The sequence below is a fragment of the Drosophila santomea genome, chromosome 2R (assembly GCF_016746245.2).
Source record: "Drosophila santomea strain STO CAGO 1482 chromosome 2R, Prin_Dsan_1.1, whole genome shotgun sequence".
In the NCBI taxonomy this organism is placed as follows: domain Eukaryota; kingdom Metazoa; phylum Arthropoda; class Insecta; order Diptera; family Drosophilidae; genus Drosophila; species Drosophila santomea.
Window position 1 is genome coordinate 12,089,902 of NC_053017.2, and position 24,388 is coordinate 12,114,289.

A 24,388-nucleotide genomic window follows, 5' to 3' on the forward strand; every position below is an offset into this window, starting at 1 on the left:
GCAATTTACACAAACATTTCAAATGCCTAAGGATTAACGCCACAAATTTTGTAATTAAGCATTGCAATGCTATAAAGCCCGGAAACATTTGTTTAAGACAGAACTTGTTTATTTAGCTCCTATTAAAAATATTTAAAATTACTGTGCTACAATTTTTTGATATATTTGTATTATTGCTGGGCTGACTTGTTTTGGTTTGGTTTGTTAATTTAGCAAAAATGTATGCTCCGAATTTAACGAGATATTTAAGACAATAAGCACAAGTCCCGAAAGAGCATTCAAAATAGACATCGGAATCTCCGATTTCGGCAAACTTTTCACTTTCTACTTACGTCCTTATCGCCGAGTCGCTCCACGCGGCAGTGGAGGAAGCCGGTCTGGCCAACGGTTACGGTCAAGTTGCGCGGCACATCAAAGTCGAAGTAGGGCAGCAGATTGGATGGCGAGATGGTTGTTGTCGATGTGGTGGGCGGCGTGGGGGCCAATGCGGCGCTGTAGCCTAGAAAAGGGGGGACATGAAAAGAGAAGAGAGGAGAAAAAAACGGTATGGAGGTCAGTGGAATGGTGCGAACAACGCGGCGGCATAAAAACTTGTGCCAAATGGAAATTTATTTTCATTTTCATTTGCACATATGTATGTACGTAGCGACGTATTGTTGGTTTTAGCGTGGCATTTCAAATGCCCCGAGCTGCCAGCATAGCCGCAACTTTTGGTGGCTGGCAAAGCCCTAAACTAAAACTGAAAAGTAATAAAATTCGCATAAAAATTGTGCTCAAAAACGAAGCAGAAAAAACAAATAAATGAACGCTGCCTGTGTGCGATATACACACGTATGTATGTGTGTTTGGCACAAACAATTATACATTCCCTTTTTTTTATTTCTTTTGCAATTTGTTTGCTGGTGCGTGAGTGTTTGTGGCGGTATTGGATGGAAAATGAAGTAAGTCGTGGGGCAAGAAAAGTCCTTTGGGAATGCCAACTAAAGCTAAGCTTCGATCGGCTTCCTTGTTCAAGAAATATTCGAAAATAATAAACAGTTTGTTCTTATAGATTGAAAATGCCAGTTAATACCAAGGAAATCACAATACAACTTTCTTTCACTTTGATGATCTCAGTAAGACTCCTTTTCCTATCATAAAATATCAATCGGACAAAGTATATGAGCAATTATGTGCCCATTTGTTCTCCGCCAAGCGAAAAGATGCTTATTATGATGGTAAAAATGTTTTCCGGTCATCAGCACACTTTGGCAAGTTCATGGTCAGGGCAAAGTTGGCCCACTAAATATGTCAAAGCTGGCGAACAGTTGTGTCCTAGTGCTTGCTGGAGTAAAAGCCAAGTTAGATAACGTCATTGGGGGGACGGGGAACGGTTGAACTAAGTTCATCAATACGCAACACGAAGGCAGATGGGCAGATGGGTCTTAGAGGAATCAAAGGAAGAAAAGCTGGCGCAAACTTTTTGCACATCAAAGCCATGTACAAATCGGCGCAGATCGCATGCAGCCAACTGGAATACGAATAATTGAATGAGGCGATACGAGGACGAGCTCCTGCTGGCGCCAGTTTATCGAACTCCAAGCTGAACTCTAACTGGCAGCCAGGAATCAAGGACCTCCATCCATCGCCCGAAGTCGGTGGAAAACTGCTGTTGCACATTTCCGTTTCCGCACGCGCCAAAAATAGAAAAAAAAAGAAGAAAATCAAGTGAAAACTTTCGCCGGGGCACGCACACTCTTTCACCAAAGGCAGCTAAAAGACCTACGCAAACTTTTCACATGCGTAGCAACGTGAAAACATGAATCGACTCCACCACATAGACGGTGTTTCGGTGGTTGGGTGGTTTGGGTGGTTTGGGTGGTTTGGGTGGTTTTGGATGCTTTTGAGTGGTTTTTGGGTGGTTTTTGGGCGGCTTGGATGGTTTTGGTGGCTGCCAGGACATGACAAATTTTACGATTTACTTTTTGAAAAATTTCGAACACAAAGTTAAATTTAATGCGCACCCGCAACATTTGCGTACGTGCGGCTTTCCATCTTCGGGCAATATGCAAAACATTTCAGGATAGATAATAATGTAAGAGGACCGTTGGGAAAAAGTTTCGTTCGTTAATCGAAGCGGAGTTGCTCTTAAAAACAACAAGGAGATAATTTGATGCAGGAAACGTTAATAACCATAAAAAAAGATTAAAAGCTACAGTTTTTTATTACGTTTATGTCAGTCTTCTTCGATTTCCACAAAAGCAGGGTTACTAATTAACTCCTAGGCCAACGTCATTAATGTTCCAATATATTCCTGTAATTCCCCATAATTATTAAGAATTAAACATTTAAAAAAAAATATAAGCAAAACAGTAGGTTAATAATACATTAAATTAATATAAATTTAAAATCGTTAGACAGGCTAATTACCCAGTAATACCCTAAATCACACCACCCCCTCCCGCCATCCGCACAGATAGGTAACAGGGTATCAAAAGCTGGCGAAAATTAGCTTAGAAATGTTGCACGTATGCGTGCGTGGCGCATAAATGGCGTGGAAAAGCGTGGGAAATTCGAAAAGCGGAAAATGCGCAGGACAAAGGCTGAGGAAAAGAGAGAGCGACCGAGGGAGAAAGCGAGACAGGAAGGCTGTTCTGAAACAGAACTTAATTTATTGTTTATCAGCGAGCATGCAATTTATGGGCAGCTGCGAAAAGATTTTCACACAATTTTCAGAACCCAACACCACCACACACATTTGCACAGCATTTGCAGCACTCATTTTTGCGTGCGATAGGGAACCTTGTGCTAATTTTAAGTTTATGCATGGAAAATTTGCTCACGCTGTGAAAATTAACGATGCGGCCGCCAGGAAATGCCGGGCCACCAACTTGTCGATGCCTCCAATTTGTTGTTAGCCTGTTTGTTTTGGCCCGTCGTTTTGGCCCTCACTTTGGCCATCGATAACAGCGGAACGAACCAAACGGCAGCTGGTGGCTGTCAGATTTTGGTTTTTGCCTTAAAGCGTGCGCTTAATCAAAAACGCTCGGCGCCTGCAAATTAACATGATGCTGCATGGGGCAGGGCACTCGCCTCTCTCTCTCTGAAAACTGTCATCCCGAAAATCCCTGAGCTGCGGTTAAAGGACCAAAAATATTTGCCGACTTTTCAATCCGAAAATTAGCAAATGTGGTGGAAAATATTTGCGGTTGTGTGTGGGGCTGGCGTGGCACAACATATGCATATTTATGGGTGCTATTTTGCTTGAGGATAAATCGAAATTACCGAAAATCGATTGGTCAACTATTAAATGTAACTCGACTTAATTTAGCGTGAGATTATATTGAGGCATTATAAGAAATAAGCTGAAATCATTTCCAATGTTACTAAATCTACATGATTATAAGAAACATGCTGAAATCAATTCCAATATTCCTAAATCTACATGATCAGCTAATTTTAAGCCTTTGCTTCAATATTTTAGCCATGCCCCATTGGAAAGCGCTACTTAGTATAATTAAGAAATTGCAAATGCTTTTATTGAAACGACAGCACTTTATTGACTTCGCCTCAGCTGACAAGACAATATCTTTGGCCTAGTTAATACCAATTGGAGCCACGACATCATCATGTGTGCTGAAGCGAACAGGAGACGAAAGTCAGGAGTCCGCATGGAGTAGCGTTGCAGCCTTGGATTGTCCATGATCCCGAGCACTTAAGGTTAAGTTGCACTGACATCGCATTGAAGCATTGAGTGGCAGTCGATGCACTCGACGGGGCTCCTTCCTTCTGCATCCCCATCCTCCAGTTGGCCCACAAATGTGTGGGGCGTAGAGAGGATTGAGCAGGTTGAGCTCCTTTAAATATATGCTGAACTATCGATTATGCTGGCAAAGTGTTTCCGCTTTGCTGCGAGCGAGTGGATATGGCAAAATATTTGTGCAGCAAATTGCTCCTGACACTTTGCCACTCTATTTGCCAGCACAAATTAAATCAAAATGAAATTTGACAGAAAAATATTGGTCATATAATCACAAATAGAGGGTGAGAGAGAAAAACTATGTTTGAATATGCACAAAGTAACCAAAAGTCAAAGGCAACGAGTTCATTTGGGCATATTATTTCACCAGAGCGCCTTTTTTGTGTGAGTATTTCTTTTTTATATAAACTTGAAGCTTGTTAGTCTTGGGCGACAGCGTTTTTTCGCGCATGTCGCCATTTTTATGGCTGGCAATGTCTGCTTTAGCCCACTTTCCACAGCTCCGCCCAGCCATTTCATCACTCAGTTGGCATTGTAAGTGCCGCATTTGGAATTTATGATTATATTTCTTTCGCTGTTCTGTTTCCCATACACCATACCCCAACTGCCAGCCGGCTAATGTGGTCATATGAATGCTTAAATACAAATACGCATACAAATCGGGGCAAACTATAAAAACAGGCGGTCATGACTCACAATGAGGCACGATAAGTGAGCGCGGCGACATTTTGGGCCAAAGTGTGTGTGGAAAACTTGTGACTCTTGGCAGCTCGTGGAAAACTGAAAGAATTTCGTTAGACAGCGTTGTCGACATTGTCGCATTTCAATGAGCATAAAATCCCATGAAAATGTTGCAATGATGAACCTCCCAGCCACCCAAAGAACCACCAAAAAAAAACTCGACTGCGTGCCTCATTTAAAAACCGCCCGTTTTCGCATTTGCATGCGCATCACATGTCACGCAGAAAAACCCGAAAAATTTGCAACAAGAAAAACAAAAAAGAAAAGGGAAGATTGCGGAAAAAATCGGAAACGAAATCAGATAACGCCCGCTGAATGCGGCGACAAGTGACGGATGTGTCGTCGTAAATGCTTCGTCAAGGGGCGATATCGTTGGGCAAATGAAAAATAAAAGTCAGAAATTATCTGAAATCCGTTTAAGGCGCCGCAGTCGCCCAATGCAAAGGTGAGTGGGTGGCATAGCTCCTTCTGGACCTCCACATGCTGCATCCTTGAGCCGTGAGCTAGTTGACAACGCCACCAGCAGCACACATAATCATTTTCTAGGGCCACAACTGCTGGCGTTGGCAAGTTACCACGTCGCAGCTCTCCAGCTGAGCTCAGCAAGATTCGCCTCAAAGTGTGCTTCACTTAACTACAGACATTAATCGGAGCTGAGAATCTCGCTCTGGGGAATGGTCTGTTTACATGCTATACTTCAGGGCACATACATACTTTATGATCGGAATCGATTTGACTCCGTTTTCCGTTTCGCATTGGCAAGTGCAATTGAAAAGGAAAGCAATTGTAAAAACAATTTCAGCTGCTTTATTGTCTGCAAATGAAATCCTATATTGGTTAACCGACAAGAAATGCGAGCTGTTGTTGTTGCCACACTTGCCACGCTTGCCACCGCCTTTCGAAAAATTGATTACACTTAATGGCGAAGATAAAACCATAAAGCCTGACCACACGGCGTATGCGTCATGTTCAAGCAATTATCATTGGCATATTGCAGTTTGCCTTCGCTGGCAAACGCAACCATTTTGCCGGGGCCATATTTCACCTTGTCCCTGCATTGAAAACCCCCTACTTCTCATTCTCGTTCGCCTTCTGGTTATGTCCGTACTCCACTGCTGGCAATTTTCTATTTAGTTTGCCTCCATTCTGTCGATCCGAGTGCTCAGACGACATCGTGCGCACTTAGGCGCGACAATTAATTTATGGCCTAGACGCTTTGCCAACCCATAAATTATGCTTCCGAATGCCAATGAGAACGGCAGAAAGAGAGTGGAGTTGGGGAGTTGTGGAGCGGAGAGATGGCGGATGGTGGCCGTAATTGAACAACGTGGCGTATGAGTAACGAGAGTTGATACACAGGAACCCTATGCAATCACATAGATAATTGATGTGTAAACTACAAAACGTTAATTATTACATACTCTTACTTTACTTTAAACAAGGCTATGTATGTTTCATATATATATAAATATATCTTTTTTTTTCATTTTATGTATTTTCCTCAATTTAATAGAAGAATAGACTTGCAACGTTAAAACAGAAGAAGCTGCTACAACATATTAATTCAATCAATCCTTCAATGAATTGAAGGACATATAAACTGGTCATATCTAACTGAAAAGTAAATTTCACTTAAAATGTTTTCCTCTTTTTATTGCGGACTTGTCCAGCAGAAGAAAATGTTTTATTTTAGTAAGAAAAATTTTTTGACTGCATATTCGAAAAAAAGCACAAATTAATGTGTTGTTTATTAAAGCCAAAACAATTAGAACGACCCTCTCCGATGTCATGTTGATTAGTTACCCAATACCAATAATGCCAATACACAGATACAGGTTTAGCTCTAATGAAGCTAATTGCGTACTGATTGAACCCATAGATCGAGCTGGAAGCAATCAGCACCAAGTGGACCCAATATGAAAGCACACAGTGGCATTGGTAGAAGATGACAGAACAACTTTAAGATAACCCGGCAATGACATAGTTTCTGGTTCCCCGGTTTTGCCAAGCCAAATCCAAGTTCCAATGCAAAATCAAGTCAGGCGAACAAAGTGTTCTGACTGAACAATAAACAAGTCCTGGCATTGATTTCTCTCTTGGCAGACTTTCCATTTCCATGGCACAGCGATCCCTCTCTGCAGTTTTCTATTGCCTTTAAGTTGGCCAAAAAAAATCATGGCTTTGCCTTGAAAATTTTCCGGTTAACTTCAAAGCTGGAATGCAAAGATGACATTCACAACTAGTGGCCCACTCAAGTAAAGCACTGGTTGGTGGTCGGAAGGTGGTTTCTAGTTTCTAGTGGAGGAGGGCCAATACCGGAATTGTATTGTATGGAGGCATTGAACTTTGCCGAGTTTTCCCCCAAGTGAAACTGCCAACGAGGAAACAATACAATGCGGGCCACTATTACAGGACTCTCTCTCTCTCTCTATGTGTCTGTGTGTGTGTGTGTTAGTTGGAGGCCAAAAGTTAAGGCAGGCGGCAGGACACAGAAAACAAAACACACACATTTAGTCGCACACAAAAAGTACTGCAGACTTTTGGGCGACGCTTTTATGGTTATCTCTGCTCGCTGCCGTTGTTGTTGCTCTTGTTGTCCTTGTGGTCCTTGCCATGGCTGACTTTTTCATGATTATTTGCCTCATTGCGGAAGGGGGCAACACCATATACATATACTGTATAGAGCGGGCGTTTTTGCTAGCCGCTCTGATTTAATTTAACAAAATGCCGCCAGCAAGGATCTCTGACCCTCTGGGGCCACTGCCATTTGGTCAATTCCTATGCGAGTGCTGTATCTCTGTGAGCCGCGCTTTTGCTCTATCTCACTCGTTGCGGCAGTGTCCTGTCATAATTTAACACATTTTATTAGCCGCTCTCGCTTGGTCGATAAGACCAGTCAGTCGTGCACAGGAACACTGTAGTACCGATTGGTTATTCCCCTAATTTTTGTTTCAATTTGATTACAATGAGTTGTTGCACTGATGGAACATAATAATCTACAAATTTGTTTGGCTATCGTTTTTGTTGAGTTTAAGCAACGCAATTACGTTGAATGTAATATACCAAATTAAATTGAGGCATTGTCTAAGTATGCACTAAAAATATCATATGCAAAACTTACAGTCTTAATTTAAATTTATAGTAATTAATCTAGAAAACCTTCTGTCCTTAATTTCCGCGTACTTTCGCTTAATTTCTCGCAGTGTAGCATCCTGGCCCACCGCCAGGACATCTGACGTAGGTCGTGTGCGTCGTTTGCGTCCCACATAATATTGGGCTACATCACAGAGTATGAATGATTTTTATGGCATTTTTATTTGGTCCGCAGGACTACGCCTCAATATATTTTTCTATGCCAATATATCCACCCACTAAACCACGTCTAGACTTTCTTGTGCATCTGTGGGATGCCAGTAGTGCTCCTCATTAGCACGCGATGTTTATGAACCCTTTGTCGCCCCGAACTGTTAGGCACATTAACACTGGAAAAGTTTGCGCCGACAAAGTAAACAACTTACAACGAGATGCTGCATCAGCGAAAGAAAAGCGGCGAAAATCTCATTTAATATGCATGCGCAGGGAAAAGTCCCCAGCGAGTCGCGAATGGGGGAATGCAAATGGCAATGCCAAACTTTCGTTTGCTTTAATCAGTGCGTAAAATATTCAGCTGCAACTGGCAACGAAGAGGGAAATCGGTAGTTTTTCCTTGGGTACCCATCCAGCCATCTCAACTTGACTTTCTTGTACTTCTTTTTTGGTTTTTTCCGCACTCTTTTCTCGTCTTACATGCGACTGAAAATGGATTTACTGCGCTTGCAGTTTGCATGGCTCTGTCGGTGACATCCTCCTTGCGAAACAATAGACTCAGCCCGACTTAAGACAGCTTGAAGGTTTCCCCGAAGGATTCCCCGCAGGATTCCTGCGGCCACGTCACTTATTCGTTTAGTGTGCGCCTTGAATTCGCACACGCTGAATGTCTGTCAGCTGACTGAACAAGGCGGATCTTACTGCTCGAATGTATAAGAAATGTGTTTCGGTTCTCCTGAAATTCCTTTGCCTGCTAAAATAATAACAAAATCCCCGCGAATAAATTGTAATGAATGGCACAGGCGCTTATTGAAATTTTTACCGCCGCTTGGCCCGAATGAAAGCGAAATAAATTTCTAAGGAAAAGCGGGATTACAGAAAAATTGTCGTGAAGCGGAGGAGTAAAGTGCTTGTAAATGACAGCCATAATTTTTGAGTTAATGGTTTGACGGCAAGCAATGTTATTTAATTGCGTGGTAAAGTTTAAAAATATATTTATTGTAATTAGTGGGCATATTTAAAGTCTATTTTGAACAGGAACATTTTGAATTTAAAATGTTCCTGTTACACATTTTAAGGTTTCATTTTAGCCTGATTTTACTACTTGAATTTCGTTGGAAATTATTAATTGTTTACTCACGCAGATGTTACTCTTCCATTTCTACAGAAATATTCTGGCAATGATTCTCGGAAAATCATCGTAATGCTAGGCCTTCCATGGAAAGCAGACGAATGTAAATGCAAATTGATTTGTACTTCGTCTACCTCCACATCAGCTAGTTTACATATCGTGTGTGTTTTTTAATGGTCGGATGCTGTTCGTGTTGGTCGGAATTGATTTCGGCGCTGACTGCCTCGTCATTCGGTGGAAATCTCCACTTAAATATTCCGCCACAATGAGGCGGCACTTTAAGGCCAAGACAGGCGAAATGCCACGTAAATATATCTACTTACAAAACTCTCAAGTTAATGGTCGACTCTGTTGGGCTTGAAAGTCAACAAGTTGGCCACCGTTCATCCCGCCACGTCCGATGGGTCTGGCCAGATCTTTAGTCCTTGGTCCTTGGTCCTTAGTCCTTGCTGCTGTCTTCTATTCAATTTGCATTGAGTGTCATTGTTGTTTTGGCCTCGTCCCTGGGTCACACACACTATACTCGTATACTATATACTACACAATGAACGCATAGCACCTCGAACGAATGAAAGTGTGGAAATAAATATGTTTGCTGGAGCAGAGCCAGGAAAAAAACAGGAAAAACTGTCGGCCAAGAAGCTTATTCATAGTCCGGTCACAAATTCAACACCTACGCAACTATTGTGCCAATTTGGGGACCCAAGTTGACCTTTTTTTTCTCGGTTGCCACCACCCCCAAAAAAACCTGCGCCTGACAATGCATGCAAATGACGGCATTTTTTTCTCCATCCTGGGAAATTGAGTGAGGGGTGTATTTTAGCTTTTTGCACAGAGCAAAATATAACGCAATTCGATACTGACACAAAAATGTAAACTAACTTCAAAAGCATATCTATAAAAATGGAATGGAATGAAAAAGAACATTTGAAGCTAAATTTACATCAAAAATATATATTTCTGGTTACAAATACTTGGAAATGAGGTTTAAACAGTTTGTTAGTGTATTTTTTTGCTCTGCACAGCTGTTTCCTTTTTTCTAGTTTCAGTTCAGAGTTCGCTCCTAGATTCCATTGTACCCGGGATCTACTTCATTTTTGGGTTACTTTGCCCGGCTCACTGCTAATGTCTTCACTTTGCTGTTGGTCGGTGGTCCGTCTGGCCGGGATTGGGAGTGGGAATGGAATGGTCTATGAGCTTGTTAGCAACCATAAAAGCGCCTGAAAGTGTGCCATTCCAGGAGGCCTTTGTAATTTTATGCCTGGCCTGCGACATCAACACCAAAGCACAGGACAAAGGAAAGCGGAATTGTATGGAAAACTTTAAGTCTGCAAATAGGGCTACGTGTCGCCAATGAAAATCTGTATGCTAATTCCTGCTCCTGGGCTGCAAAACAAAGTCCCAGCTTCGTTTAGCTTTAATGCGTCATAATCAACACAATCATAATTTGCATGAGGCATGCTCCGCATAATTTTCCACATCATTTCCCTGGCAACAACGGCGTTGGTGGCAGCAACTAATATGCCCCGGGAGTTGGAAATTAGCACCCAGTGCCGCCCGAATCCGTCCTTCATCTCCAGAAAACTTATGTATTGTATAACCCCGAAAACCACAAAACCTAGTACGGCAGGAACAACAACCATGGGGGCGAATGCAGCTCATTTGTTTGGGCCACTAATTGAAGTTCTTTACCAGCTTTGTTAGTTAAGGAGGAAAGCCTCATTTAACCCAAGAAAGCATTAGAGCCAAACCTGATTTTGTACTTACAGCTATTTTCGTGGTTGTATCTTTATGGTTTCCTTGACCTAGAAACTTTGAATCCAACTTTTCTTTTTTAACTGACAATATTTAATAATTTTTGTTCACAGCTTGTGGCCAAAATACGGCGCAATCGAATTATGAACTGAGCACACTCCATTAATTAGTCCAATAATTTATAAATGGTGAGCTTAATTAGTTGCGTTGTTTATTTTAATGTTCATCAAATGCAGGCAAAGTGCACTTATTATGAGATAATCAATTTAACTTTGCAGGCATCCGGGAGTTATGAATATAAACACATTTAATAATTGATTAAATGAGTAAGTGCCTTGCTAAATAGCAAACTTAAAGCTAAAACTAAATTTGATGAAGCCGCAGAAACAAAGCTGCTTTGAGTTTTACTTAGTTGGCTGTCTGACACAAAGCCAATTTAACTTGGCCAAAGTAATTGAGCGCAAACGAGGGATTAAAGTCAAGCCAAATCAATTTACGCGAACACCGTCCTTGGCCGAAACTGCAATGTAAAGTGGGCAAAACGCAAGTGGGGACATTTCGATTTGGGATTTCGTGATGCCAACTCACCCATTTTTATTGTTCGGCGGTTGAACGTCATGACAGGGAACTTAAATCAGTCGTGGCAACGTGGCGTATGCGCGATGTCTGATTTATGTATGCTTAACTGCAGTCGGCGGCGCTAATTGATGCATAACCACATGGCGTATGCGTCATATTTGAATAGTTTGCTTAATTATATGTAATCCAGAAACGTTTTGCGGTGGGCAATGCCACGCTGACTGCTGTCACTACACTTTTGGCCCCGTTGTCAAGCTCTCAATTGCCATGCAGCCACATGAAAGCCATGCGTTGCGTTGGAAAATTTTGAAATTCCCGAACATCATTTAAATCGCAGTTTCGCAAGCAATCAAAGTCGCACAGAAATGAACTAATACCCGCGTTATGGGACCAGTAAACTTGGTCCATCAAACTTCTCCTCCTCCAGCTCAATTAAAGTAAATGATGCTTGGATGAAACATCTTGTGGCAATATGAGAAAATAAATAACTACATGTAGATGGGAATTACTTTTGCGTATTTTGTTTTGCATTTTGATGAGTTTCGCCGAGCATTGGGCACACATCCAATTTATGCCCACGGCTTTTTCCGTCTGACTACGACTATCGAAACGCCACATGATCCAGTGTCTACAACGTTGATGTGTGTGTCTAATATATCACGAAATCGATTTTACGCCCTGATGGAGCATTGGGCTTTAAGAACAAACACATTTGGCAACTTTAAGCACTGCTCATCATTCAAAGCCACGTAGAAACGTAGAAACTGACCATGGAATTGAATATTTCATTAATGCGCCGACAGGGACTGATGATTGTCACTCAGTCCATGGCCATTCAAATTAGATTTGGGAGCTGGGCCATAGGTATATAAATTCCAAATGATTTGCGCTGATTGCGCCGAGGCGTAATTAAAGTTTTACAACCTAATTAAGGCCAGCGAGCCGAACTGAAGGCCAACTCGAGAGTTCTTCAATTAGGCCACCATGGACAGGAGCATAAACATTTTAATGACTGACGAAAGGGGCGATCAATGACAGGCCGTATGCGATGCAGTGCGTACCCATAAAAGTGACCATTAAATGCCTGTCGAAGGATGCGAGTGTGTGTATGCGTGTGTGTGTAATGGATGTGTTCACATGCAGACGTATCCTCGCATTCTGGTCCCGGGTTTTTATGTCTTTCCAATCAAATAATCACAGCAAACGTTTATCGCCTTCACAGGGCCAGACACATTCTTATTCATTAACCTGGTCGGAGCACTAAAAGGATACTAAGGACACTACTCTTTCGCAGGGATAACGTGCAAGTGCGTCCAGGAAACTCGAGTCACTGCCCAAGGGTTGAATATCCAAACTAATTACTTGGCTTTTTGAGCAGAAAATGTAATAACACTTTTAGCCAGCAGCACATTGCAGTTAAAACACCTTTTTGAGTCCTTTCTAGCTACCCTTCTGCCGCAAATGTTGCATACTTTTAAGAGGGCAGCCATAAAATTTTCGCCATTAGCACAGGCACATTGTTGCCGGCTTTTTCTATGATTAATAGAAAACTTATTTATATACATTTTTGCCTTTATCCTTGTTTTCTCTCTTTTTACCATAGTTAGTGCCTCGGGTTGCATGATTTACTTATCTCTCTGACTCCGGTTCCTTGGCTTTGGCTCCTTCATCCTTGCGGCTATTTGAATTGCACTGTGTTTTTTATGGCCAACGGACGGAATTCGCAGTGGCATACTTTCTGTGGCTAAATACATTTGGATTGCCCGGCTGGCTGGCTCTTGATGCAATTTAAATGATTAAGTATTTCTTTTTTCTCTGTGCAGGGACTTGCAACAGACTTGTGCCGGAAGGCTAAGCGAGAAGCGATTTAAAATTTTCATGAGATTTCATTGGAACTGCGTGGAAATACTGGCCCCTCCAAAGTCAATTAAATGGTTCTCGGAAGCGTTTTAATTTGAAAAACTGGAACGGCTTTAATGGCGCGTCTTACTTTCCGTTTGAGCCGTTTCTGTTTCACTATATTTAATTTATTTCTTTGCCGTTTCAGTATTTTGGACCGCCCCAGTGGAGCAGAAGTTCCATTCATTTGGGCCATTCATTAATTGAGTCAGTCACTAATTTATAAGCTGCTGTCGGTGTCCACTTTGTTTCTGATGCCCAGTTTTTGTTTACATTCTGGCAAACAGGACACGACAGGACGAAACGGGGGATTCGGAAAGGGAGGAGGGAGGAGCGACAGGATGCTGATACTGACAATGGGAAATCATGAAATGTAAACCAAAGGAAAACATAAGTAAACAGCAAAGGAGAGCCAGCAAAAGGACTCAAATGGACGAAGCGAAAGCTGGGCGCAAATTACATGTATAATCAAGTGAAGAAATACGAGAGCACATTAATAATCTGGATTCATTAGGGCGAAGCCCTAGAGAACTGCCGGTTATACCAAAACAGGCAAAACAAACAAATTGCAAATTGCAGCGGGCAAGCAAAAATCGAGAAAAGGAGAAAAACGCAAAAAGGAGCAAACCAGAAATACAAAAAAAGGGTGGAAGAAACCGATGCCAAATGGCAAATTGCTTGGCCAACACTTTTCCGGTATCGAGTGCGCTTTTCGTTTATGCTACATAACAAAGGGTTAAGCCGTGTAATACTTGACATCCAACAAATTCTCAATGGCAATATACGAAATTGGTACCACAGGTAATTAACGTTTTAAATCGAAAAAATATTATTGTTGTAGTTCCTACTTAATATTAGCTGCACAAGCAGGCAAATAATACGAATACCTTTCATGATGGAACATGACTGCCTTATTACCTTGCAAAACCATAAAAAAAATTTTAAAAAAATCATATTTTCATCCAATTAATCATATATTTCAGAGGAAAAACATTTAATTACATTTAGCCACTTGCCATGAAAAAAAAAAAACATAGGGAAAGAGAATGAAATGTACCATTAACTTAATTATGACAATTAATGCCACTTAAACAATATTAAATATTATGTGCCCAAGATAACTGGCCACAATTCGTAAGTGCTCTTGATCGCGGGGAATAAAGCTTTTAAAACGATAAACTGGAAGGACTCAAGGATGTGAGCATAGGCACACTGGCTGTAAACCCATAACTGGCAAATGGAAATTTGTAGATGCTGTCAAATTTAATTAAACGCCACTTTCGGTCGGGCGCATGAATAATCGAGTGCAAATAAAGAGAAAATGAAATTATTTTGAATTTGTCACTGTCGCGGTTTGTTGGCAGTAAGTGGCTGACAGCTGCTCCCAAGCCAGTCAGCTGCACCTGCCCAGCCCACCTGGTTGCCAATGAGACAAGGAGAGGCACTCGAAACAAATTGCCACATCCTGTATGTCTCGTCTCGACATCGAGTCGACTCAACTCTGGGGTTTGTGCACCCTGGCAACCACAGCAATAACCTCGACTTTGCCGCATAAATCTTCATCAGTCAAAGTAAGTAGAACAACAGAGCAACCATTGCCACTGCCACAGCCACGCCCCCTGCTCCTGCCCAAGATCGCACGCCTCTTATGGCAAATAACCAGGAAATTCGCCTCGGTCTGAGATCCAAAGTCTTACTTTCACTTTCGCTTTATTTTTATTTATTCTAGATTGCGTACCGGCTTTAATTAAAATTTATTTAAATTCATTTTTTTTTTTTTTTGGCAATTATTATGCCTGCAAGGATACTAAGATACAAGGATACACTGAAGTATCCTTGGCTCGTGGCTATGTGAGCGTGATTTATAATGAAAAGTTCACAGTCGTCGGTCGGTGGCGCTAACGAAATGCAAACATGCATACTAATTACATTTAAAACCGTCGGCTAAGCCAAGTTAAGCACGAGAATAAATCCTTTTTGAGCGCGGAAGGGCGAGCTATAATAATAACAAAAAAAAGGAAAAATAAATGATTACAAGTGTAGGATGTGTAAAACGGATCTTTCTTTGTCGTTGTTTGCTGTGCGCCTCATTCCTGGAAAATTATTTGAAAATGCTGTTTAAAGCTGCCACTGAGAGGCTTTTCTTCTTTCCCCCGCCGCCGCTTTTCCCCCCTCCCCAACCACCATTCCCCTTAGCCAGCTTATTATTTGCATACTTGATGGGGGAACAAAGGAGTGGATGGATACTCTTCGCTCGGCGCTTGTGACTGCCGGATTCCTTTGAATCCACTACAGTTGGGTCAGTTGCTGAGTTCCTCAATTCCTGTATGAACAATCTGGGAATGAACGAATGAACAATCTATGCTAATTCAATGCAAAGGCTAACCCAAAAAATGAAATATATTTCACCACATTCAATGGCAGCCCCTTTTGCGAACTCCTAAATCTTACTCGCTCAACAACATTAAGTGGAATTAAATTCCAACACGCTTCTGATGTGGCTAAAAGGGGGTACTCTTTTTCTTTTATTATGCCACCTCCATCTTATATTCGGCAGACATCTTCTGACGGTTCTGTTTGCACAGCTTTCCCAGCTTTCTTCGCCCAGCTTTTTCCGTTTTTAAACAGAATTTCTCGAGCAAAAACTCTCACAGAGTGCTAATGAAATTATGAGAGTGCGTGTGGAATTTTTTTTTATGATAATGTATTTAATGAAATGCCATATGGTTGTTTATTAGCATATTAAATATTTACGCTGACAGTTGGCTGGGGAAAAGGGGAGCGGGGGTTGCGACTGTGGCCACATTACGTATACGCCGCGTATACTCGACTTCAATGAGAGCCGCAAATCAACAGAGATTCATTTGTTTCTTATTTGTAGTATAAAATGTTAATTAGCTGCAATGTCGCATACCATTTTCGATTTGTTCGCCGGCACAAAGCCCACCATCTGTTGCTTTAATTTTCTATCTGAGCGATTTAATTAACGGCAACGGCAACCACCTGACATCCGCACACAGCTCAATGAGGATCTCAATGCCCGAGTGCCTTGGCAAATTTGCGCTTGATTGGTTAATGGCAGCTGCGACTTTCTCTGTATCTCTGAGTATCTGAGTATCTACTTAGCAATTAGGTGTGTGCCCAAGCCAAAAGTACACACAAATACGCAGCACACACAGAGATGCCCGTCAGATGATTAAGCTACGCAAATACTCACACAACTTGACGTTTCGCTGCTTCACTGCATTTCAATTAATCGGGCTGAAAGCCTTGGGCGCTAGCAATTGAATGTTACTTTAAGGGGGATCAATAAATCGATGCCCAACCCATTGACTTCCTCACCTCTCGAATATGGAATTAACGAAATCGTGTCACACGCACACACAGCCAGCAATTATCTGCAACATGGCACACTTGTCACACTCTTAGGCATGCAAAACGAGGGTCTACACCCTCGGTCATGGGAACAACTCGCATGTGGAGCTGAAGAAAATCACTGGCCTGCTGAAGTGTTTTCCTCCTTCTCCCTACCATATAGTATAAAATATTCTTTTAGTGGTGCCAAAAAGCAGTTTTTAATTGTTGCTTAAAAACATATTTTTAGGAAACTTAAGTCAGCTTATAGGTGATTGATACGTTTTGCGTGGCAACCATTGTTCAATAAGTCAACGGTTTGATGGATAATGCGACACCTCTACCAAGAATAGTCGCACACATTTAAATTGTGCCAAATTTAGATGGGGATTTCGCTCTCAATGCTGTAATGTGTATAAGTATGCATCTGCATGACAAAAGCAGCAACAAAATGCTGCTGCCAGGAATGCCGGAGATTTAGGCAAGTGATTCATCAGCTGGCGGGTGTGGGAGGTGGTAGGGGAAGCGGGGATGAGCCCGCAAGGGGAGTGGCCTGGGCGAGGCCTAAAAACGGGTTAATGAAAATGAATGCGACACTCGCAGCTCTTCCGACTCTGGCTCAACACTTTTGTCATATACAATCTATGTTATGCACATGGGTGTATGGCAGTGTGCGTGTGTGTGTGTGTGCGGGAGTGTGTGTATGTGTACTCGTCCTGTGCCTGTGTTTTTGTGCACTTTCCGTGGACCTTTTGTGTTTGTCCCGTGGGGGATTTTAACATAATGAATGAATATGAATTTACTGTGACATTTTAACTGTGGCGATATTTTTCGTGCTGCTGGCTTTTAGGCGCTGGCTCTTTGTTTTCTCGTTTGTCTCGCTGCTTCCGTCAAGTGAGTGCACATAATGCGAGCATCCCATATCCTCCCGCCCCCACCCCTCCCTCGAAGCACAAACACACTGTGATATCAATCATTGTGGATTATAAAATGTGCCACTGACTGACTGATGCAGGGACTGCGAAATGAGCCGGCCAAAAGACACAAGTCAGCAGCGATGGTCGCAATTTTTCTGTCAGTTTCTTCCAGTTTTGGCAGCACCCCCCGCGGACCCAGACAGTTGGTAAAATGTATCATTAATATATAATGCGCCGAAAAGTATGCAAAACTTTTGCTGCTGCAAAAGCTGTCAGCGAACTCAACTCAACTTGACTCCCGGCCCGCGCATTAAGCGACTTTTGTGGCAGCTAAAAGCCAAAGTGGGATTAGTCTGCGGTCCCATATTGGATTTTTATTCCAGAAGGTTATTAAATGATCCACCCATGAGTGTGACCATCTCTGCTTTGCTAGCAAAAAGAAAAATAACTACAAAAAAAAGGGGGGACGAACGAATGAGAAATAAAGAGAGTCTGTCAACATTTGCTTAGCAAACGTTTGCACACGCACACAGAAACTAACTTTAAGGCCAGATTCAACTGCAGCCAGAAGAACATAAAACCAACAGCCATCGAGGCATGTTAAGCCAACTGCAAATTGCCTCTCGGCTGCAGCAGCTACTGAGCTACTACCAACTACCAACTACCACAAAAGAGTCAGCTTATTAACTGCCTGACACATTTCGCAGCATACATCAGAGCTGATCCAGCTCTGACTACAGCTCCAGCTCCAGCTCCAACTGCAGCTGCAGCTGCAGCTGCACCTGCAACAAGCTTGTGGTTGCCAGCAGAAATAATTAAAAATAATTGCGACCATGGCAGCAAACAGCAACAAGAACAGAACTACCGAATGCAAGGACCTGCAGGGGATATGAAACTGTAACTGCGTCTCAAGTCCCACCATCTCTCAGATGCCCAATGGCGGCAGGCAACGTAGTCGTTGCAGTAAAATTAATAACTACACATACGAGCCAAAAAGGAGCTGACAGCTCCTGCTGCCCCACAGTCCTGTCATTTCTTTGCAGATTTCTCCTCAGCAGCCATTGTGGCGTATGCACAGAGCACAAGGCACTGGCCAAACTGAGGTATTAAGTTCTGGGCTGATGCAGCCTTGGTTCATGATATGCACATCTTGAATATGATTTAAAGCTCTTTTTTGGCACTTTTGTAATAACTTGAAGAAGAGGTATTAAAAATATAATATAATATACGCAATGAAAAAAATGATTGTTGCTAAAATGACTTTATCTGATTATTTCTGGTATTGTTTGTATTTATTGCATCCTAATCCTCCATCCTGTCTACTTGTATGCGTTAGTCACAATAAGAAAAGAAATGGAAATACATTGTTTGTCTCAGTGTATGAAAGGTATTGCATCCAGGACTCCTGCAACTGCGTAATAATAGCAATTGCCTGCAACTTCTTCTCTTTCTCCTGTGCTGCGCAGTATTGCGAGCAAACATTAAGCATACGCCATGTGGCACCTAACAATGTCATGAGCATGTTACGACGATGTGTGGAGTATTCTGATGGATTTTCGAATTTCATACCAATTCCGAATGCAGTGTATGACTTTTGCTTTATTTGAAGAGCTCGTGGCACTCTTAATCACACATTCCGAAATCAAACCAAAATATAATTAAAACCAGTTCCATAGGGGACACACAATTCCTGCGAGTGGTTTGTGCCAGCAACACGTGTAGACAATTCTGTGCTCTGATAATGGAATGCGGCTTAAGTGCTACATGGACAAGGACAACCATTTAGCAAAAGGGGCAACTCCCACACTATCCACTTGGCCAGCTGAAGCTAAAATTATTTTAGATTGTCGCTCAAAGTTTGGACAGAAAGGCTGGCACACACACATACAGCATGGGCTGTTTCAGGCGAGGGGAGTAGGCCATTCGCTCGGCTTTTAGCTAAGCTTTGCTTATGGCCCGGCCAGCAAATTATCAAATCCATCCTACGCACTGGACGTCCTGGACTTGGGGGATCCCAACGAACCGGAGGTCGTCCTGGGAGAGCCATCTAATGTCCGCACGTAGCCAGACGCCCTGCCTTCCGTGCAGCCGCTGGGCCCTGTGAAATTTAACATATGTGCCCCAATTTGTAAGTGTGTGTCCTGTGTATTTGGAAATTGTGCAATTTTTCAGGCCGCACGCACACTCACACATCCAGCGACGCCCATCGGGCCATCGGACCCAAGGGATAATCAGATTGAGAGCAGCTGGTGGGCTGAGGAGCTGCTCCATGCGTAGTAAAGCATTCTTCCCAAGTATGTATTCCGTATTCCGTATTCCGTATTCCTTTTGACAAACTTTATTTAATGCCGTAATTTATTGTGGCCTGACTGTGTCGGAGTTGGCCGGAATGCGTGGCAACAAATTGAAACCAAATTGAGGTCCTGGCAAAAGCAAAGACGCCTACGGCCACTCGTTCGCCTAGGTCATTAGTTGTTTGTGCAATTAATATTAAAAGTCAGGCGGCAACATTCCATATTTGCACCGTCCTGCCAATATTTATTCTAATAATTTGCACGCTCTGCCGCAGACATTGGACGTTGGCCAATGTGATAAAAGCCATTTCCTTTTCGGGGCATGCCTTAATTACACGCACAACCGGCTGAGTTGTCCATTTTTTTAAATGGTTAGCTCCATTTTTTCGGAATTATTCAGAGAGCTGTCAAAGCACAGCAGTTTCAGATAACAAAGCCGCCAAAACTGCCACGTATTGTAGCTTAATATTCACGGGAACCGCAAAAGAGAGAGCAAACCCAACAAAAAATGGCCAGCCGTTATGGGAATTCAGCCAAAACAAACATTGCCCAAAAATGCCAACGACAACAACACCAAAAGCAAAAAAAAAAAAAGGTATACAAAAATAAAGAGACCAACAATTTGTCGCGTTCAGGCAGGACTGAAAATGTCTGCGAGCGATGCCATTTTGATCAGCCATCGAGGCGGCTTAATTACTACGACCAGGCAGCGTGATGGCCCAAAACACCCGGCAAACAAAATGGCCAAGTGCACAAAATGCCGGGCGACAACAAGCGAAACGCACATAAAAGCAAACGCACATTTTGCCAGCGAGCGAGCCTTAAAAGTTCAATAGATGGGCGGCCATGAATGTCAATGAGAAAGAACGCATATAACCGATATAGCCTATATAGCCCGGGGTAACACGAAATGAAATTCAAATGTTTATGGGCTGGCAAAGAATTGGGCAAATTTTCGGGGTCATCGAGCTGGCAGTGCAGAAAAAGTTTGCCCCTCAATCTCTTGTTGGTGCAAACAAAAGTTGTAATTGCTTCAGACTGCCTCATACCCTCGACTGATAACTCTCGGCATTTGGAGCTGCAGAATGTTTCGTGCTGTGGCAACCTTTGCCTACTTTTCGCCATCATTTATTACGTATACGCAGCGCCTTTCGCTCGCCTTTTTTTCGTAACCAAGTTTAATTGCTTTCTGCTGTTTTAAACAGCCCACCAACAGTCCAATTGTTACGATGTTGTTGTTTTTACCACTGTTGGCCATTTGCCAATGCACTCGAATACACACAGCACACGCTGCACACACAGCACACACAGCTGTGTGTGCCGCTGCTGTTGCATATTCACAAGCACTGCAGGTCGATACCCTCGGAAAAGGTGTATTCAGATCTAGGAGACCTACCAAAATATATCCAAAATTAAAAATAAATTAATACCTCACTAATCTTTAATGTAGTTTGTCAATCAACCTCTGCAATTTCGACAAATAAATAGTTAAATAAATAAAGAGTAAGCAGAGAGTCGCCTTGAGGTAGCAAAGTTAGCCCACCGCTCTGGTTCTTATTTTTCGCCAAAGGACACCACAAAATTAAGGCAAATGCTTGAGTTCAGTGAACCAAATATGGAACAGTTGTTGGTTGGCTGCTTGCTTGTATTTTCATTAATTCCTTTTTTATATTTTTTATTTTTTGGAACGAGTGTACGTGTGTGAGTGAGTTCCGCTTTTCAGGAAAAGCAAATGCGCATAATTGTCGAGACCGAGCCATAAAAATGTAGAACATGACAAGCGCCCATAAATGTTAGTTGGCTGTCAATTCGTGTTCGCAGCTGGATAAACGGGTGAAGTTTTTGGCCCGCCAGCGTTTTCCGCCTTTTGGCTGGTTTAATTAAATGGGCTATATTCGCCCAGCCCCAAAACGCCCGCTCCTCCAAGTGGAGCAAATCAATTCAAAGCGGATGCCCCACTCACCCACTCACCCACTCCCGGGATATCAAAGGAGTCGAAATCAACTGGAGAGGCGTGCTAAACTTTTGGCCAACAATGGCTAAGGAAACGGGAAATGAAAAACGCTTTGACTATATAAGAGTTCAAAAAAGGAAATGACACATCAACACAATTGCAAACTGTTCGTATGTGTGGCACAACCAAAAAAAACCAAAAAGGGACAATTCCCGGCGAAATAAATAAATATGACACGCGCGAGCGCATGAGAAATGCGTCAGTCCCTCTTTTGGGCGCCAAAGGCTGTTGACAATACCAACATAACTGGGGCTGCAGCAACAATAACAATCCACTGAGGCAGACATGTACAGCAAATAAATAAGGGACAAGTAGAGCAAACTTAAACTAAGAATGTTGCCTATTTGATACCCCTTAAAGTTGCTAGACCACCTAAGTAAATTCCTGCCAGTGTAAAAACATACATATGTCTCAATTAGTTTAACAAAGAGCTGGTTTTATGTTCTTTATCATAAATAAATTGAACGCAATCAAGTCATATTTGTGTTTTGCAAATGCATAACTATTATGTTGGTATGTCATAATCGATAAACTTTTAAATCATAAATTGTGGCGCAGCATGCCCATTTATTGAAAAGCTAACCAACTATTCTGTAAACTTGTCTGGAAATTTATGACCAGCAGTTTATGGCAGTTTACAGCGAATAAATAAAAAGTTAAAGTGCTTACAAATACAAGATAAATTTAATACATTTAAGTGGAAATTAGGGTAATAGAAATATTAACAATGAAGTCCAACTATTGCAGTGTTACGACCTTTTTCGATTGCATATACCCACAACTAAGCAGGATATCACCGAAAATACAGCGGCGAAAGGATAAGCAACCAATGCGGCTGAGATCTGCGACGAATGTCGACGATGCCGCGCCAACGTCTTTTGCCGCTGCTGATGTGTCTGTGTGAAATATGTTGGAATGACAAAGCAATAAAACTGCTACATCGGAGGAAGCACGAAGTGGCAGCAACACCAGAGGCAACACCAGCGGCAGCATAGACAATTGTTGGTTGTTTCCTGCTAGTTGGTTGCCTTAAACATGCTTATTTCGGCATCTCTCAACCAGAGCAGTGCTGTCACCATTACACCCGTACACCCGCACACCCCTGTATACCCAAAAACCACGCCCCCTACCCCTTGGCTTGATTGTGTGAGGAATTTTTAATAAAAGCGGCTCAGACAGGGCCGAGGCTGAAGGAAAGGCGGCTCAAAGTAAGGCAACATCTCATGTAGGTTACCGGCACGCCCCGGGAAAAAACAGCAACAGCTCCAAAAGCGGCGGTGGTGAAAACTTCGTCCCCAGCACGTGTGACGTGTCCCGGTGTTAATAAAACGAATTTTCCTCGGGACAAAACCATTGAGGCCTACACGATTTTTAGAGCCGCGCAACTGGTTTATTGTGCTCCTGTGGATTTATCGACAACTTTGGTGCCGCAGACCCCCTCCGCTCTTGAAACTTATAGCCTGTATATCCTTTTTACGACACTTGTCTGTCTCTCTGTCTGTCTGTCTGCGAGTGTTTTGGTTCAATTTGGTTTGGCACTTTGGCCAAAAGGCTTTAAAATCGAGCTAAAAGCTGGTAGCTGGGAACAGCACAGCTGCTAAAGAGTTTTCAATGGTGTAGTGCTTTTTAATAGCCACGCCTTCTGGCTCAAGGCTGTTGTGGCGGTCGTAAAAACGAGGCCCAGAAAGAAACCACTCTAGTTCTTGGCTAATTTATGTCAGCATATAATTTGGCCAACGATAAACAAAACAGAAGCGGCAGCAGAAGAAGAACAAAACCATGCTCGGACTCTGAAAATTAGTTGAAATCAAATGCATAAATTTTCCTCTTTCTTGGCTGATTCAGTTTTCTTCACTGTGCTCCAAAGTTACGTGACCGAAATAGTTGAGTTTGCAAGAAAGCGCTGTGCCAAGTGAATCAAAAAATAATGCTCATGTATGTATCTACGCACATGGATGCCAAACCCATGGAGAAACGCCCGCTCCCATTGAGGAAAAATAAAAACAATTTTCATTTATATATTTTCCTGACGAAAACCTAAAAAAATAACAAAGCACACACACTCACTCAAGGGACTTGAGCAACAGAAACAACAAGCTTGCACACAGGAAAACCTTGGCTGTCATATAAATGTCAAATCCATAAGTGTTACGAAGGCAGCGGTAAAAAAATAATGTCGGTTTGACCTGCCTAGAAACGGGAATCATAATAGGAAAAGCTGTGGATTTGGCTAAAAAAAATATATACTTTCCTTGTCAACGACTTGCGCAACTTTTCATCTTTTCGCCCGAAAAAAACTTTGAGGCAGCCGCTTAATTAAGAAACTATTTGACAATACTTAGCCTAATTGCTTAACTACTGAAACTCGCTTGACAACGTATATAAATATTATAAGTATTTATGAGACTATTCATATATTACAAAAAGTTACTCATGGTTTTCCACTCTGAGCTCTATTCACCGTGTGATTCGGCATTTATTTTAGTTTATCATGTTAAACGAGGCTTTAAATATGTCCTATGCATCAATTAAAATTTAACTTTGTAACGTAAATAAATTACTTTAATAAATGACTTCCAGATTTCTGCAATCCCTGACCATGCTTAAGATTAAGTCCCTGGTCTATTAAATGATTAATGACGCCCTTTGAGTTTTCCT

General features: G+C 42.2%; 1 protein-coding gene across 1 annotated transcript in view; it reads right to left on the minus strand.

Moving 5' to 3' along the window:
* The window catches only part of LOC120446106 (zwei Ig domain protein zig-8), a 47,305-nt gene that overhangs the window by 19,250 nt on the left and 3,667 nt on the right, over positions 1 to 24,388 (minus strand). Inside the window, exon 2 of the mRNA XM_039626900.2 lies at positions 333 to 499. Coding sequence (XP_039482834.1) covers positions 333 to 499 — 167 coding nt within the window. The remainder of the gene's footprint in view (positions 1 to 332; positions 500 to 24,388) is intronic.